The following is a 19,644-nucleotide window of genomic DNA, read 5'->3' as shown; positions in this document are numbered from 1 at the left end:
GTCCGAGCTTGATGCTCGTTCGAGTATTAGGGTGCTCGAGATGCTCGTTACTTGAGACGAGCACCAGTACTCGTCTCGATAAAACGAGCACTGACCATTGAATTCAATGGAGCCGGCAATACAGCCGGCTCCATAGAAAGCAATGGGCTGCCGGCGATCGCGGGATGAATTGTCGGGAAGGGCTGAGAGCTGAAATGTCATTCAGCTGAGAGCTGCCCCTGAGCCAATCAGAGGCAGCACTCACTCACCCATTCATGAATTCATGAATGGGTGTGAGTGAGACCTGCCTCTGATTGGCTCAGCGCTGAGCCAATCAGGGGCAGGTCTGACTCACACCCCCTTCACACCCACTGCAGGCCAGCCGCGCTGAACTCCGTCTGCCGGGACAAGGTGAGTATATATATTTTTTTTATTTTTACACATTTCTGGATGATTTGCAGGGAAGGGCTTATATATTTAAGCCCTTCCCGACAATTCATCCTGCGATCGCCAGCAGCCCATTGTTTTCAATGGAGCCGGCTGTATTGAGGGCTCCATTGAATTCAATGGGCTAACATCGTTCTGCCGGGACAAGGTGAGTATATATTTTTTTATTTTTACACATTTCTGGATGAATTGCAGGGAAGGGCTTATATATTTAAGCCCTTCCCGACAATTCATCCCGCGATCGCCGGCAGCCCATTGCTTTCAATGGAGCCGGCTGTATTGCCGGCTCCATTGAATTCAATGGGCTAACATCGTTCTTCACTGCCACAGCTGTTACAGCTGTGGCAGAGGAGAACGATCTTTACCTGACAGTGGGGGGTGGGGGGGGTCTCACTCTTGCCACTATTGTGGCTTAATAGTGGGACCTGGGAACTTGAGATGCAGCCCAACATGTAGCCCCTCGCCTGCCCTATCCGTTTCTGTGTCATTCCCATCACTTTCTTGAATTGCCCAGGTTTTCACAAATGAAAACCTTAGCGAGCATCGGCGATATACAAAAATGCTCGAGTCCCCCATTGACTTCAATGGGGTTCGTTACTTGAAACGAACTCTCGAGCATCACTGAAAGTTCGACTCGAGTAACGAGCACTCGCTCGCTCATCTCTACACAGCATGTAAATTACACATATCAAGGGAATGTAAACTGCCTAAGATACTGGGGCCTTTATCCAACCACGTTGGGTCCCCGTGGAGGAAATTTAGTTTTTTAGATGAAACAGTATGAGTCCATATGGCCTTAATGAAGGCTTTTGTTTTTTAGCAGTAATTTGCTATAACAACAACAGGCTTTAAAAGAAAAAAAAGTTTCATTATTAGCCCCGCTCCCCTGATGAAACATGTTGGGAAGGGGTAGGGCTTTTATGATTTTTAAATGCAGTTAACCTCCAGCAGGAACCTGATGATATACTTTAGGGTCTTCTCTCTGCAACTGAAGCCCACTTCTCCCGCCTCGCTCCCACCGATAGATACAATCTATTGATTTGAATGTTGCAATGTAATTGAGTGAATTAACTTATAAGCAAGTACTGTTCTACTCCTTTTGACTGGTTATCAGGTCATTTTTGTACACCCTGCAGAGGTGAATTGTGATTGTAAATGCCCTAATAGTTGTTTTTAGACAAACTAATAAACTTTATATGTTTTAATTGATTAAAATTGGCCTTTTGGCAAGAGGCATTTTCTTTGACAAGATTTAGTTGATGACCGCATAGAGGTATTACACTATTCTGCACACTTCTATATAACCATATGTATATAAACATCTGCGATATGATAAAGGTCTGCTTACTAACATACATAAAACATTTTACAGGTAATTTTCCTGTCAATTCTAATAACTGGATGCCTACCAAGACAAGCCGCCCCCGCCACTACTTAGCATGTCTATGGTAATGTATTTTACAGCTTGTATGGACATCTCCAACGGACGTGTCATGTCCTAATCGTGTTCTGTAATATTCCTCCCCCTACATCTTGAAAAGCGTTTTGTGGACCGTGCAGTATTGAGTTGGATAGGCAGCTCTGCCAGATTTAGTTGCTGAACCCTTGTGACATCTGAACTTCGGATACACAACTTCCAAAATAACAACTCAATATTCTTATGTTATCTGCCTCAGCATTTTTACTTTCTTGTAGATGTCTCTGCCAAGATATTTATCACTAAAATAACACAGCCTCTCAGGCGAATGCATCCTCTCTGCAAACTGCTACTGCGTGGGGGACCTGGAGAATCAGAGCCCCTAGGAATTCCAGCATTATTACACACTAGTTGTACTAGAACAAGAAGACTTGTGTTTACCTATAAAACAGAGCAAAGATCATTGATTAATCCCCCAGCTGGAGGTGCACTGTAGATTCCTGGGTGCATGAGAAGAAGTGTTTATGAGCTCCATAGGCAGAGGTTTAAAGGGGTTTTCTGGGTACTATTAATGACCCATCCTCAAGATAGGTCATCAGTTATTGATTGCCAGGGATCCGCTGGTCGGGATTCCTGGTCATCTGCCGATCATCCAATCCGCTGTCAGTGCAGCAGGGCCAGGGATCCCTGTCAATCAGCTGATTGCCCGCGGCAATTGTCAGTGCAGTGGGGCCAGACAATGTCATTGGAGTTGGAGCAGTAATTCTCAAAAGGTGGCTTTGCTCCCATTAAGGTTAATGGGAGCAAAACCACCTCCGAAAATTCCTGCTCCAACTCCAAAGACAACGTCTGGCCCCACTGCACTGACAATTGCCCCGGGCAATCAGCTGATTGACAGGGATCCCAGAGATCAGTTGCCGATGACCTATCCTGCGGATAGATCATCAATTGTTTTCGCCCAGATTACGCTTAAAATATTACATTCTGGCTATTTGCAACCGCCACTAGGAGGAGCTCAGGAACTTTACTGCATCCTGCTTAGGGCTCGTTCACACGGGCATATTCAGTTTCATTCAATGAAATACACAGCGGTTTAATGGACTGAAACTGTGCGTATTCTCTGCATATTGCATTATTGTTCATTGTATTTTCATGTGCACAAAAAACACTGCAATAAGGCCCCATTGATTTCATTCATAATATGCAGTGAATACACACGCATCATGCATATTAACTGCATTTTTACACACTCCCATTGACTTTAATGAGCTATTTTGGTTATAAAATAGAACGTGCTCCGATTTTATTTTGCATGTCTGAATACTCCAATGCAAATTAATAGGGTTTCAGCTTCCCATATTACGTGCGTAATAAGAAGTGTAAATATGCCTGTGTGAATGAGTCCTTATACACTAAGTAATAAGTAATGCAAGTACACAGAAGGCTCCCTCTAGTGGTGATTGCAGTTATCTTTTAACAATACAGGGACCTTATGTCTGTGTAGGGGACATGTCCAACCACTATAATAGATTATCAAATTAATCAACAGAGAATTTTGCAGCTAAAAACAACATGGTATGAAAAGGTGAGAATCACTTATAAAAGCGTTACAATACTCATTATTAGTGGAACCCCTAGTACCACAAATATGATCCTGAATCTAAAGAACTAGTCTGCTTTCAACTGTAACACTTTAGAGGGGTTAGGAACATTCCCAGTCAGATCCCCTGGTCATTGCCCCCAGGGAAGTCACTAAATTGTAGTGAATGCCCCCAAATGTCAGGATGGAACACAGAGATTAATACAAAGTTGGAAGTCACAGGATGGCCAAAGATCAATATTGTGCCAGGAGGGCGGTTAGAGCCATTCAAAAGTACTAGGGATGATCCAAAGTTAATCCAGAAGGTAGAACCAAGCTTAGTATCAGGTGGTCTGCATAAAAGATACACCACAATCCAAAGGAAGGAGCAAGAGAGACGTGCTGGTCAGAAGGAAGGTTTTTGACTTCTATCATTGCTAGAGCAAAGAGATGGCAGTAGGAGAGCAGAAATATGAACAGAAACTATTGGGGTCTATGTTTCACGGTTGACGACAAAACGTCTACATTTGATTGCTAACAATCCCATGTCTTACCTTACTTTCCCTGCAGTTAATTCTCTGGTTGCCAGCTATATTGATTTCTCCTGAAACCAAGTAGGTGTAGAAATGAACTACTCCCTTCCCCTTAGAAGACAACATTGAACTTTACCTCTTAGAGCCTATTCACATGGCCACATTTTACATAGATCAATGATCTCTGTGAAAAAAAATCGTTCCTTGTCCCATTCTCATCCGTTTTCATGGATGAGAGTAGGGTATGTGGTGTATGGGCCTCTAAGAAAAGTCAGCCGGCACACAGATGACGTCCCCGTGCTGTACAATTTATTATGTGTTTGAATTCTCGAACACTGCAATGGCCCTGCGAATAATCATAGAATGGTAGAGTTGGAGGGATCTCCAGGGTCATCGGGTCCAACCCCCTGCTCAATGCAGGATCACTAAATCATCCTAGACAGATGTCTGTCCAGCCTCTCTTTGAAGACTTCCATGGAAGAGAAGTCTTCCTAGCATTCCTTGTTTAACAGCTTGCAATCATGTTGGCTACAAGGCTCTGGTTTTCCTGACATATCCCTACTTTTGTGATCTGTTGACAATGCTAGTTTATATTAACACAATTCCACACTTTGCATTGAAGAAGGGAGAGGAGGGGAATGCGGCTGCAGTTTCTCATTCAGTGTTTCAATGAAATGGCATAAAGAAAGAAGCAGTAGCCAAGACATGTGATTGGCTCAGTGCACATAGCACAGCTCTGACATCACACGGACATCCATGGCTACACTATATATAATGTTCATCTACAGCTGTCGTAGGAACCATAGGTATCTATTAGCATGCTGCACAACAAGTAATTGAACTAGGAGGTGTAATTTAAATGATTTAACTCTTTGCAATCCAATTTTGGTTTCAGGATTTCCTAGGGGGCTTTCTCTTTCTGCCTTTTTTCAATGGCGCCATCTGCTGGCTAGAGCCAGTACTGTGGTATTGGACATGCTGGAGAGGCCCCTGACAACAGAGCAGCCAGTTATATACAGAAAGAATAGCCTGTCAGACATCTTCTGACATCGGAGCTGTACAGCCTTCAATCAGAATGTCTTCAGATGTCAGACAGTGGATTGGAAAGGGTTAATAATATCCATCACTTGGATCCCTATGCAAAATTTGTTCAATGACCCTCAAACAATCATAATGCTGTATACTGCAAGTACTCAGTTGCACAATCGCTCATCCACAGGTACCTGGGCCCAAACTATTCAACTGAACCTCAGAAATTCTCAGATCATTACAGCTTCAAGGGCATAGCTAAATATTGATGCAACCCAAAAAAAACGTTGCTGTATATAGTGAGTCTACTATCATCTCCAGCTGGATGGCATATTGTTAACAGCAGTTATAAACGTTCTTCAAAGAATTTGACATTGGCAAAGAATTTTACCTTTTTTTTTCTTCCAACCGAACCAGGTAGAAAAATGCAATATTTTAATTGCATCAACTCTCGACAGATTTATGTTTCTGTAAACCGTCCCACATGAATTATACCCTTACCCCATCCAGCTTAAGAAGCCATAAATCATCTTATGTCTCCGCTATGAATTCCTCAAACACATATAAGCATATTTTAATATTAATCTTCAGCTTTCCGTGATATTTAAATGTTATAGAAGTCGCCTCCAAAAGTTCAGTGAGAACAAATATTAAACACTCTGACACGAAAAGGCAGAAGGGATCTGTGGAGCAGAGATTATAAATGAAAACGACTCAGCAAACAAAAAGAAGAGAAAAAAAAAGTTGGGGCCAATATGTTATGGTGGAGGTCCAATCAACAAATCTAGGTGGAGGTCCAAGAAGGTCTGAGTCACTGATCACTCACCAATCAACAAAAGGAAGATGGAAGTCCAAACCCCTTAAGCCTCTGAAACTCTTGCACTGATGATCTAACTTAAGGATAGGTGGACAATGCAAATTAGTGTAAAGACCCTTTGAGAATACGGGCAATTTCTTCAGGAGACTAAATGGTAAAAAATAAAATAGACAACACCATAAAAGTATGCACATAATAGTGAAATAATTCATGGAATAATGCTCCCTGGGAGTTTGGGCAAAACTATCCGGGGTCCACCTTCACACCAAAACCCCTTCACAGCTCCAAGACCACATCACCGCTCCAGATTTCACACCCTAAACTATACATCTACATAGGAGGGTGCTAATGTACCCCACAGGCCTCCTGGATCTCAGTATATAGAATGGTAGAAACGGTGGCTTCTCTGAAAACCCGAACCAAGAACTAAGGGTGTATTGAGACCTAGCAGCTGTGCTGCCAATTTGGTGTATGTCTGAGAAAAAGCAAAAAACAGAAACAGATTTATTGTGAATTGCTGTGGTACCATAGCTGGAAGAAGTCACCGAGACCTCAAATCTCTAGTAATTCACAGGAAAGCAATGTACATTTTTTTAACAGCATGGCAAGAACAAGAGTACAACCGCTACATCTAAACATACCCTCAGGTTATAAAAATATAACTTGGACAGTAAAAGGTTAAGCATTGTGAGGGGCAGATATAAGTTTGAAGTGTGCATCTCTTGATCTTCCTACCCCCAAGGAAGCAGAGGAGACTTGAATAGTAAGTTTTTAGGGTTTTTTTGTTTTTACTCCGTTTTGTTCTGTAACAGTTTTTTTCATCTTATTTTGTCTATTAGAAGTTTTGTAAGGCCTGAACATTTATAGATTCAAGCTTAAAACTTTAATAAGTTTGGCTCTTGTATGTTTAAAGAATCCATATAATCTCAGAGTGCTTTAAAAAAAGCTGTCGTATATTGATTTGAAGGAATGCTGCCATCCAATAGGTGGCACTGCAGAGGTATATTGTTCCATCTTCTTTATTTGCATAGAGTACTTTAAAGGGGTTGTCCCGCGGCAGCAAGTGGGGTTATACACTTCTGTATGGCCATATTAATGCACTTTGTAATATACATCGTGCATTAAATATGAGCCATACAGAAGTTATATACTCACCTTCCCTGCGCTGGCGTCCCCGTCTCCATGGTGCCGTCTAATTTCAGCGTCTAATCACCCGATTAGACGCACTTGCGCAGAAGGGTCTTCTCCCTTCTGGTCGGTCCGGGCACGAGCGGCGTTCTGGCTCCGCCCCCTTCTACGTGCCATCGCGTAGCTCCGCCCCGTCACGTGTGCCGATTCCAGCCAATCAGGAGGCTGGAATCGGCAATGGACCGCACTGAGCCCACGGTGCACCATGGGAGAAGACCCGCGGTGCATCATGGGTGAAGATCCCGGCGGCCATCTTGGAGGAAGAGAAGGAAGAAGTTGCTGACAGGGGATTCGGGTAAGTAAATTTTTTTTTTTTAATTTCAACACATCCCTTGGGTTTGTCCTGCGCTGAACGGGGGGCCTATGCAAAAAAAAAAAACGTTTCGGCGCGGGACAAGCCCTTTAACTCTTGGACCAGAAGGCAATAGATGTATGTTGGATACCTATCAGCTAAAAACTTGGTAGGTGGCAGCAGTATGTATCTGAGGGGCATTGACTGTTTTGGAGTGTGATGTATGCTCAATTTGCTACTTGAGAGGAAAGTGAGTGCAAGACAAGTGAAAATAAATTAAACCCTTACAGTTCTGCCAAAATCATATGCTGCAAAAGGAAGGTATATAAAACCACAGCTTTAAATGAATCCTTAGAAGGAAAATGTGATTTTCTGGCTTCACACAGAGTGGATGAAAGAAGACATCTATTATTTTACCTTTGCATACTGTGTTCTCTGTAGAAATACTGTGGCAATTTAAGGTGTGAACGTGTCATTTACATGAGCTGAGCTATACTTACAGTGCTGACAGCCTGCCTCCCCATTCAGCTGAGACCATCCAGGACAGCACTTATTTACAGTCCGATACTCTCGGTTGTACACCTGACGATATGTGGTGTAATACGCTGTTCTGAAATGACAACAACAAAGCAAAAGGTTACACTCATGCAGGGCAGAACTGTTGCAGCAGACCTCCAATAACTTCAAATATGCATCACAGAAATTGCATCACAAGAGACGTCTTTAGAAGCAGTCGTCTGGTTTAGAAAACTTTTTTCTTTTTTAATAACCGGGTTTGGGATCTCTATCAGTTATTGGAACAAATAACCAGCACACCGGTGCATTACAAGGTCACCCCACTGACTTCAGTAGGCATCATACATCGCTTCATGTCCCCTGTGATAGCACTGCAGTGTAATTAAGCATTTGCTGCCGGGTTCCCCTGTAAATTACAGCTGATCACCGAAGGTCTCCAAGGTCGAAAAACCCAAGATCTCCTCATTTTTGGTTTATGATCGATGAGCATCTTTATACCATACGGCTCCCTCATACTAGGTCCAGGAAATGTTGAAAATACAATAAACTGTGAGAATATGTACGAGTATTTGTGGTTCTCCCTTTCTCATGTTCACTTTACCAAACCTCCATGATGTAGCCCCAACTTAACATGGCCTTAAACCACAGTAGCACAAAGCCATGTATGAGGTTGGTTTAAGTGGTCTACAGTCCATTGACCCATCCTATGGTCTACAGCAGTGGTTTTCAAACTGAGGGCCCACTACTTGTTGGTGAAGCACAGCTGATAAGGCAGTTCTGAGATAAGTGATTATAAAGCTGCATAGCACCTTCTTTGACTGCCCCAATCTCTGGTTCAGCAACATATGTGACTATTTTTGCACATACTACCGAGTTCAGGATACATATTTTTCTTGGTTATGTATTGCCAATATTTTCCACACTGCTGTACAGATACTATATTTTCATTACTCACATTGGTCTCTACCCCTTATCCAGAGGTGTAACTTGGAGCTCCTGGGCCCCAATGCAAAACCTGTAATGGGGCCCCCAACTATAATACTTTATTCATAGTATTGGGCTCCCTATATGGAGAAGAGGAGCCTTATGGGCCCCCTAAGGCTCCTGGGCCTGGGTGCAACCACATCCCCTGCACCCTCTATAGTTACGCCCCTGCCCTCACCTTAAACACATGTGGTAATTTTATATGAAAGCAATTTAACCTATCAGTATATTTTTGAAGTGTGCGATGAAACCCATGCAAACACAAGGAGAACATACAAACTCCATGCAGATGTTGCCCTTGATTAAACTTTTAACCAGGATTTCATCACTGCAAGGGAACAATTGAAACCAATGATGCACCATGCTCCCAGGACAGAAAAGTTTCGATCAACTGATATAATTCTAAAATATTTTGGTATGGACTATGACCAATATTGAGGACCCAGCAGAAAAGAATTAAGAAACTGTGGTCTACAGTACACTTTAAAAAAAGTTTAGAGTTATGTACATAATGGTCTGCAGTCCCATGATTAAGCGTATTATGGTGTACAAATAGCTGCATTTATAAATAATTGAAACTTTCAATGGCGAAGAACATCTCCGCATTATCTTTATGTGCTGATGTCTATATTCATTCTATTAACGGTCAATGCATAAAATGAATATCCAGCTGACGAATTATGGTTCCATTTCTACAGGAAAAGCAAAAAACTATATAAGAATGGAGAAGTCATTGACACTATGCCGGCTTTCCTCACACCCATCTGCCAGATTCTTATTTTAGCTTCATTAAGCAGTTATATGCGAAGCAATATTTCATAGCACATTGTGAACGATGTCCTCATTTGTTGAGTGCTATATTCTGAGATGTTTTCATGAGCTAATAAGCAGCCTCATTGCTTTACAATTTACTCCAGCCTGGGCTTAATGATTAGGGTCAAATGCATTCATTTTACCTGGAATTGCTGCTTTGAATTCGCAAAAATTATTAAAAAAAAGCTTTCCATGCTGTCAGATACTGTCAACAATTACCAACGGGAAGATATCAGAGGTCCAAACAAATGCTTGGTTGCTAGGGCACAGATGTTTAAATACCGCACCACCTGCTTTCCCTCATTGATTGCTCTATCTCGGATATTAAAACATATAAGGGACATAACACCCTCTTCAGCTATCAGCTCATAATAGTTTTTGAAGATTAGGACCTCTCTTCAGTTGACACATTGACTCAATAGAACAATATCGCTATGGCATTTCCATGAGTACCTTGCAATATTCAGTGGATTAAAAGAGACAAACTCCCCATGGCCTGTGCACAACACTTGGCTTAGGTTTAGAGTCATTTTAGGAGTCATTTAATAGACCTTGGACGAAGACCAATGAGAATGAACAGGCCGGGGTAATGAGGCACTGGCATTGGTTAACATTGTAGAAACTTACTCTAACAAATTCACAAATCAGTATCTTAAAGTGGCTTAGTATGTTTGGCTGTGAAAGCAGACGGTGAAAGGGGAGTTTTCCAAGGCTTGGAAAATGGTTTCTGTAGTTTCATATACAAGGACCTTGAGACGATGATGAACAAGGCAGAAGTGGTTCCCTCAGCCAATGGCCCTTATGATACTTCTTTATGATATCTTCGATCAACCAAGTACGGAAGTAATAGAGTGCAGCCATTTTTGATGAATTACAGAACATTGTAGTTTATGAATTTACTATTTAAACCAGCATTTTTTATAAAGTCAGTCTTTAGAAATGTATATAAATAGGAAAAAAAATGTTCTAATAGGTTCCCAGGGGTGGAAAAACTAATCTCCTACATATTTATAATGGCCAAGTCATAGAGATCATCACTTATTAACCTAAAACTCTCACAGATGATAAAATGTTGAATTCTAAAACATCTCAGCACACAAGTAATCCCAATTTATGGGGATTTGGTCTTCTTGGAGTGCTTACATGAAAGTTTATTGAGGTATTGCCTCCTACCTCTTATTCCTTTTTTATAGACCCATATGAGATTCCATACACTACTGAAACTATTATTCCATTTCACACTTTTCCATTGGCTCTCGTCAAATAGCTAAATATGGAATACTTTAGCCCCAATGCAACTATCAGGCTAGTAATCCCACCATATATGGTGACCTAAAGCCACCTTAGCATATGGTAACCATTCAACCCCTAGCTACTATATAAAGCATGGCTAGGTCTACAACATAAATCTTGGAGCCACAATAACTGTCCCATACATGGCTAGCTACCGAGAACTTGTACTAATAATAATAACCACCTTTATTTATAAAGCACATGTATATTACATCACTTAATACTGAGTTCTGTCTCTATTGGGGCTCATCTATATTCACCTATTAGTATATGATTAACATTATGCAGAGAAAAGTGTCAACATATTAAAAAGGTCTTCCTGCAATTAAGTGAAAAAGCAAATGAACCATGGTGAGGAGACAAAAAGGGCCATGTGGCTCCTGGAACAAGGGGGAAGAGCTTGTGCTTTTATGTCGAGGGATAGGGAAAATGGCTTTGATCAAATGTTTGGCAATGATCAGATGTCTGTACGGTAAAAAAATAGCGGGCGTTTCATCAGGAAAAAGTAGACAATAGATTGATGAAGGATAAAGTGGACGAGCTGGTGAAGGAGTATAAAAAGGAGAGCTCGAGTGTTTACAGCAGCTACTTGTGAGCCAACCAGTGGAATCCCAATGTTATCAACCCTGGGAAATGAGTTGTTGTTGTGAATGTGTAATGCTTGTCCGTAAGGTTGGATTGTGACACTAGACCTGCCCAGAGACTGGGACCATATCATAGATTTTATGGCAGGGTTGCAGCAGGTTCTGGGATCAGTTGAGCCTGGGTAGTCATGAAGGTTGTTTTAGGAGGCCAATGGCTTAATGGATGGATGAAGAATAGGGGCAGGTGTATCCCAGTTTACTAAGTGTACTGTCTTCGTATGTATGTCTTAACTATAGAGTGGCACATACCACAAATGTTGCTTTATAAAATGTTTGTGCGTTTATGGTGTGTATGGAAGTGAGAGTGTTTAACATGTGCACACATTTTAGAATGTAGACTTTGTCTCAGTTGGGAACTTAAGATTTTTCCCTAACCATATATGTGAGGAGGACATCTCACAACATGAGAAAATTGTTCTAAAGGTGATTGTCCAGATTTTCAGCACTTGAAAAACATGTCAAAAATCAGTGTGGCCTAAGGAACTTTTGCAGGATGTGTCCTTTTGAAGACCATCAAAAAGATATGGTCCAGAGATCTGGGTCTTTCGAAGAGCCTAGGTTGTCTGAGGCATATTCATTTTTTGAGAACTAGTCTCTGATCAGGAGTCTGTCAAAGAATCTTTGAATTATCTAGCAATTTCTAGAAAACCATGTCCTCGATCTGAGTCCATGTAAACTATGTTTATGAAATACTATATCCAATTCCATAATTTAGAACATGACCTGTGGCTCTTCATCTATTGTAAAACTCTGGCAAGATGTGACAGCCCCTGAGGGTAAGGACGTGTCAGAAGTTATAGCTTTGTAACAACTGAAGAGGAACTCAGATAGTAGACTAATGATCTAGATATCTTGAGGAACCTAGAACCTAACAAATCACTTGAGGTTTTCTAGTCTCTTGTAGTCTTACCCATTACCTTGATCTCATAAAGATCCAGACCACTATCCAAGTACAACAAAAACTCATTCTTAATATCTGTACAAACAACTACAAACACCAAATTAGCTTCCAAACACAATCATCTCTTAAATCACTAAAAATAACTTTGAAATATTCAAGTTACTCTCTTAACGTAGGTATTAACTTCAATGTCTTTGTACCTGGCTTCCTTTAAAGACATTCTTAAAGAGCCTTGTATTAATTGCATTTATTAAGAGGCAGCCAAAAAGGGCTTTTGGTGGAATTGTACTCTACAAAGGGCTTCAAACAATTAAATCACTGTTTCTTATTAATGAGCAAGTAACTTGCCACTGCTGCATTGCTACTTTCAGCTTTTGAAGTCCTGGCAAACAATCCTTCCATGCTACTTAGTCCCTTTGTTCATAGCATAGGCACTGTGAATAATCGTAGTTGCTCCTTTTTGTATTACAGTAACTTATACATTGCTTCTCATAATTACTGGAAATTACAGTTTAAAGCGAGTTCATTGAACCTGACACTCCTGTTCCTTGGTTGTGTGGGATTTATGTCCGGAATTTCTCTCCCTCCTCAGCCATGTAATAAAAACAAAAATTAAGATGTGCCTTTAATGTTAGCTTTGCCATCTTGTTGGTGTGAATCCACTTTACTATGTGAGGGAGTATACCAGTTATAGGAAATGAACACTACTTCATTATTTGCCATCGACTTCATAGTAATAGGTCTTTTAGGGATGCAGTCCCTTATGCTTCTATAGGGTTTGCCTCTTTTTTAGCTCTGGTCTATGACTGTAACTCAGCTGCATTGATTAATGGGAATCTGATGTACAATAGATGTAAAGGTCAGCGCAAGAACAAACTCATGCAGGCGATTATGGGACACCCACTCCAAACTTCAAATGCATGCAAAAATGATCCCGGCATCACAGAAGAGGTTCAGTGGAACATTGCTGCTTTATTCAAGTAATCCCATATTCATAAAACTTGATAAAGGCAATCCTGCCAAAGCGTCACACTGTACTGGCCCTTTATGTATCTGGCACCTCTTCCGTGATGCTGTGATCTTTTTTGCATATGTGGGATTCTGAGGTAGCTTGAAATACTCCTTGTGTCCCATGAGAGACTCAGATTTTTGTTCTATATATCCTCCATGCTATACACTGCAACTCTGCTTGTTTTAAAGTTGAAGCTCCCCAAGAAGTTTGTGCATTAAGTGCTGATTTGCATTGAAGCAAGGGAAGAACAATAATTTAATATAAATGAGCCTACATGCTTTTTCTTGCACTACACTTTGACCCCTTTGCTGTAACTTTGGTGGCTGATGTTGGTGTCATTAGATGACACACATGCTCACCGGTGCTGTAAAATCATCAAATGTGAGTTTAACACATTCAGGGACTGTCAGGCAGGTTGAAAGTTACCATGTTAAGTCTATGGGTGGCGCTGCTGTGCTTTAGGCATGCGATGGAATGAGTGAAGCATTGCAAAGCAACACAGCATACACTGCTAAGCTTCACCATACACTGCCCAACCAAGAGCGATAGAGAGACAGCAAGAGAGAGAGCGATAGAGAGAGACAGTCAGGGAGAGCCATCAATAGAGAGACAGAGTGAGAGAGTGATAGAGACAGATAGTGCGATAGAAAGACAGTGAGAGAAAGAGCGATAGAAACAGAAAGAAAGCCGTAGAGAGACAGACAGAGCAAGTGATAGACAGAACGAGAGCGGCAGAGACAGAACGAGAGCGGCAGAGACAGAACGAGAGCGGCAGAGACAGAACGAGAGCGGCAGAGACAGAACGAGAGCGGCAGAGACAGAACGAGAGCGGCAGAGACAGAACGAGAGCGGCAGAGACAGAACGAGAGCGGCAGAGACAGAACGAGAGCGGCAGAGACAGAACGAGAGCGATAGAAAAACAGACAGAGGGATAGTAAAGAAACAGAGAGAAGGCAATAGAGACAGAAAGAGAGAACGATTGAGACAGAGAAACAGACAGAGCGATAAAGAGACAGAGAAACACAGAGATAGAGTGATAGACAGAGCGATAGAGAGACAAATAAAGAGAGATAGCAATAGAGAGACAGAGAGAAAGAGCAAGAAACAGACAGAACGAGAGCGATAGACAGAAAGAACGAGCGCAATATCTAGACACTGTAAATAATCACCTAACCAAGCAGATTTAGAAGTTCCCAACCACCACTTTTGAAACATTTTATGTTCGCATAGCGAACATTGGGTCAGCCTAGTAAACTAAATGTAAGGCTGCCTGTCTACGTTTGCGGAATCCCGCGGCGGATCTGTGGTGCGGAGATCCGCCGCGGGAGCCGCCCTCCGGGAGCAGGAGCCTGCAGACAGATCTCCGCAGTGAGCCTATCTGACAGATTGGCTGACCGTGGAGAATCGCGGCAATTCGCAGCATGCTGTGAACTGCTGTCCGCGAGCAGAGAATCACAATGGTTTTCCGCTCGTAGACAGGGGGGAGGGCTGTGCTTTCCATAGCAACGCTATAAAAAGCGTGCATTGCATTCCCCACGGCGGGATTATCACCGCTGGGAACGCAATGTAGAAATGCCCCTGAACAGGCAGCCTAAGGAACATGTAAGGCATTGCTCAAATACGCTACTGAGTTCTGTAAGGAGCCTCCATTACAGATCCCACTGGACAAAAAGGGCTCAGTGTGCCGTGCTATTTTTTCTAGTAAAATGCCAGACACCATGATGAAAACCCAATGGACCCCATTATGAGCATTGGGAGCTATTGCTGTCTGGCATATGACTCCTGCTTCTCCCTTCAGAGGAGGAGAAGAAAGAGAAGAATAAACACAATGAGAATATGCAACCTTTATGTAGATGTTGTCCATAGTCAGATTTGAACCTAGAACTCAAACATTGCAAGCCAACAGTGCTAAGGACTGTTCTTACTTCTTTCTTATCTGCAGAAGGAGAACAATAAACACTAAGAGAACATACAAAGTCCATGCAGATGTTGTCTTTGGTCACATTTGAACTTTGGACCCCAGCTTGCAAGGCAACAGTGGTTATGACTAAGCCATTATGTTTTTATTTCTTCTTCTCCTTATTCTTTCTTCTTTAGAGAAGGAAAAGAAGAAAGTGAAGGAAAGCCGGTGAAGGAGAGGAGAAGAAGGAGAATAAGAGGATGTTATTCTCCTCCTTTTTCTTCTGCTGCTTCGGAGAGGGAAGAAGCTTGACGGCTCAGTGTCTAGCACTGTTGCCTTACAACACTGGGGCTCTAGGTTCACATCTGACTATGGACAACATCTACATAAAGGTTGCATATTCTCATTGTGTTTATTCCTCTCTTTCTTCTCCTCTGAAGAAGAAGGGAGAAGCAGGAGTGGGAAGGAGGAAAAAGCTTGATGGCTCAGTGACCAGCCTTGTTGCTTTCAAATATTGGGATATTAGGTTCATGTATAACTATGGAGAATGTCTGAATGGTGGATTTATGTTCTCATTGTGTTTACTCTTCTCCAGTGTAAAAAAATGAAATGGAGACGGAAAATACAGAAATGGATTGAAACTGAAGACGTTCTTCTTCAATGCATTTCTATGGGCTTGAAAATGGGAACATCAAAACCAAAATAAAACCGCTAATGTAAATGAGTACTATTACATACAAAAGCAAATAAAACATAAATAAAATCTCCAAGAACGAACAACTACCGAAAATATATCGCTAAAGACTAAAACCCCAGTGTAGAAGTATCGTTGTAGACCGTAATGAAAACAAAGCAGGTTCTATGCACATGTCCATGAATGAGGGCACATCGCACTAAACTTTGCACTGTATGCAAATGTTTTTTAAGAAATTGGCAAGTGCCCCCATTCCTAGCTTGGTACTCTAGAAGTATCCTGCTCTGGTAGGAGGCATGTGCTTATTTCAGGCAATATCACCATTCTTCTAGTTTACATGCTCCATATTCTATAGATCTGCTTGCCTTGATCCTCTACCTGGGGCGGCACTCAATTCCTCTGCAGCATTTCTTGACAAATTCTCTTTATCTTGGCATCTGTACAAGAAGCTCTTAGTGTTTATCAGTTTCAATTTCAAGTTCTGATTTAATGATTTTTTTCCCCATGTGATGAGACAGCAGAAAGTGGAATGAAAACAAGCGATAGGTAAACCGGTACCAGGCAGAGGCAAAGCCCTAGTATGGATTCTTCTTCATACAAGTGCAAACAATCGTGGCATGTGCAATAATATACACAGGCCACATGTATATGGGATCTTCCGATAAACAGACATCAAATTACATTTTGCCCAGGATCTTGCATTCTGCAATAAAGGCATGAATAATTTCTTGCGAGGGGGATTAGCCTTTCTGAAAGGTTCTTACAGGGAAACGGCTGTAATATTAGGCAGCAGTGAGGAGCACTAAGGTGAAATGCGCAATCACTCACACTCGGAAAGGTACTGCCCCCCTTAAAAGGATATATATGCCTGTCTTAATGGGCCCTTACAATATAAGATTTACTTCTAAATCCAACAAGAACAATCCATCAATAAAGCAAGATTTTGTATTTACCTATGAAACAAAGAAATGGCCCAAAAAGTTATATCCAGTACCTACCTCCGCTCGTAACCAACACACCAAATCTGTCCCGCACACCCTTGTTTCCAAACTTTCACCATCCGACTGTAGGCCTCAACCACTGGCTGTTTATGAGCAACTATGGACAGTTCTCTTTCTGGACACACATTTGGCCTGCAAAAAAAATTAGAAATTCTGAGATGTTAAAAAACAAATGTTTTATTTATGCCCTTTTCTTTTTTTTTTACTTAAAAAAACCCTGAAATATTGCAGTTTGGCCAGTAAAGTACATATAATACTTTGACATTTCTAGTTTTGTGCAGCTCATTTTCCAGCTTTGCTGTATAGATAGAGTCAGAGTCAGCAGTGTCATCTCATTATCATTAAATGGCAGAGACTCATTGTGTTAATGGAGACCTAGGTAAAAAGGATAAAAACATTATACACTGTAAACAAAGATAAAGTTCTGTACATAGCTTTCCTGACACTCTATAATCTTTGGGGAAGGAGGTACTCCAAATCCTCCTAAAATGACTGTCACATAGTGATAACTACAATGTGCTACAATGCTCTAAATGGAGTTATCCTAATGTGTTAAATGTCAAGTTAGCATTTCTACATTTTAAAAACAGGACGAACGTACATACATGAGACATGCCCTTTAAGATGTATCTCAATGGGAGGCTGAAGGGAAGTAAAACTGAGAAGGACATCAGATACATCCCACAGTCATGCCAAGTATAAGTGGGTGCGGACAGTATTATCAATCTGTAACTTTGTTTCCTGTAGGAATCAGTCTGTGGAGTCCGATTTAGATATAGAAATTACAGGAGAAGGACACATAAAACAAAGATTTATTTAATCCAGGGTGGCAACCAGGAAACGGGAGCGCACGTCTCCGCATATTTACAGCAGTATTTAAAAGGGGTTTTCCAGTTTGTGTGTGTAACAATTAATCCTTATAGTGAAAAGTTCTGCAACTTTCTAATACACTTTGTGCTTCAAACTGCTTGCTGGCTGTGACTGGAAATGCTCAATTTAGTGGTGAAACACTCACCGGGTTAGTCTTGACCTAGTCCTGTTCACATAACTAAAGGGATCAAGTTTCTGATACATTGTAGCAAGTATTGCACCCAGAGGCGCAACTTGAAGCTCCTGGGCCCCAAAGTAAAACCTGTAACAGGGCCCCCAACTATAATGCTTTATTCATAGTACTGGGCTCCCTATATGGAGAGGAGAGGCCTTATGGACCCCTAAGGCTCCTGGGCACGGGTGCAACCGCATCCCCTGCATCCTCTATAGTTACTCCAGTGATTGCACCTAAGTAAATGGTGTCTTTGCACTGTTTTTCGGTGCATGGCAGAATAAGATTTCCTTTATGACTTCAGGCTATTGAATATCAGCATGCCATTATTGCGGCACCCAAAAAGATATTTAGTCAGCTACCCTTATGTATACAGTCATTAGCATAGTAATATACAGTACATGTTTATATCTAAGATTACAGCACATTCTTATCAATCAATCCCGTAAATTTGTATGTGGCAAGTTTGACTATGTGGCCTCCCAGAGTTTAGAGTTCAGCAAACTTTTTCAACTTCCATTTTCCTGCAATTAACACTTACATTACTTTGGTAGGTAAAAAAAATTGCATTGTAGGGACTCGACTGCTGGAACACTTACCGATCCCAAGAATCAAGTCCAATTTTTCGAAGTAGTTGACTAGACATTAGAGATGAGCGAGCATACTTGCTAAGGACAATTGCTTGATCGAGCGTTGTCCTTAGCGAGTACCTGCCCGCTCGGAAGAAAAGGTTCAGCTGCCGGCGCGGGTGAGAGGTGAGTTGCGGCAGTGAGCATGGGGGAGCGGGGGTGTGGGGGGTAGAGAGGGAGAGCGAGATCCCTCCTCCGCTCCTCCCCGCTCTCCACCACCACTGCCTGCCCGCCGGCGGCAGCCAAATCTTTTCTTCCGAGTGGGCAGGTACTCGCCAAGGACAATGCTCGATCAAGCAATTGTCCTTAGCGAGTATGCTCGCTCATCTCTACTAGACATGCCATCATAATAGTCTTTTGGAGATAAAGATATGAACAGTGGCGTAACTGGATATTTTTGGACCTCAATAGGCCCAAAACTACCATGTGTCCTATATAGTATTGGTGTCTTCTACACCAGGGCCCAGGTGCAACTGCTATCTCTGCACTCCCTAGTTATGGAATTGAGCACATATCCCTCATGCACTATAACTTTCCACTGGGAATAAAGGACTGTGGAGGCACATTTTTAGGACTTTTGGGGTCTCATTGATCAGAACAATATGCCATAAATCCAAACTATGAAAGAGCCCTGTTCATTTCTTAGGATAATATACAATGGAAGAAAAAAAGTTAATCTTCCATAGAACCAATTAAAGTCAACAGATGGCACTACCGAGAAAAGGCCTTGTACAATGTGATTTGTAGACTAGTCTAGGGAAGAGTTCTATGCTTGTAAGGGTTTGCTATTATGCCTTTATAGTCTACATAGATGTAGAATGTTATTTGGCTGATATTTTAAACTAAACTCAATTTCCCTGGACTATTTCTTTGCAAAGACTTAATTGATTGCTTTCCTTACTCTATGTGTATATCATAAAACTAAAGCAATTAC

The 19,644-nt window shown here is 41.6% G+C and overlaps 1 protein-coding gene across 3 annotated transcripts in view; it reads right to left on the bottom strand.

Annotated features, from left to right (window-relative positions):
* Positions 1–19,644, bottom strand: part of MEGF6 (multiple EGF like domains 6) — a 370,082-nt gene that overhangs the window by 313,419 nt on the left and 37,019 nt on the right. For 2 of the 3 annotated variants that reach the window (XM_066607377.1, XM_066607379.1), the window contains exons 2-3: positions 17,037–17,171; positions 7,782–7,891 (exon numbers count right to left, since the gene is read on the bottom strand). In XM_066607377.1, the coding sequence (XP_066463474.1) occupies positions 7,782–7,891; positions 17,037–17,171 (245 nt within the window). The remainder of the gene's footprint in view (positions 1–7,781; positions 7,892–17,036; positions 17,172–19,644) is intronic. The other variant, XM_066607378.1, reaches the window with a different exon arrangement.

The sequence above is a fragment of the Eleutherodactylus coqui genome, chromosome 6 (assembly GCF_035609145.1).
Source record: "Eleutherodactylus coqui strain aEleCoq1 chromosome 6, aEleCoq1.hap1, whole genome shotgun sequence".
Lineage (NCBI taxonomy): Eukaryota > Metazoa > Chordata > Amphibia > Anura > Eleutherodactylidae > Eleutherodactylus > Eleutherodactylus coqui.
This window is presented reverse-complemented; position numbering and strand designations above follow the sequence as displayed.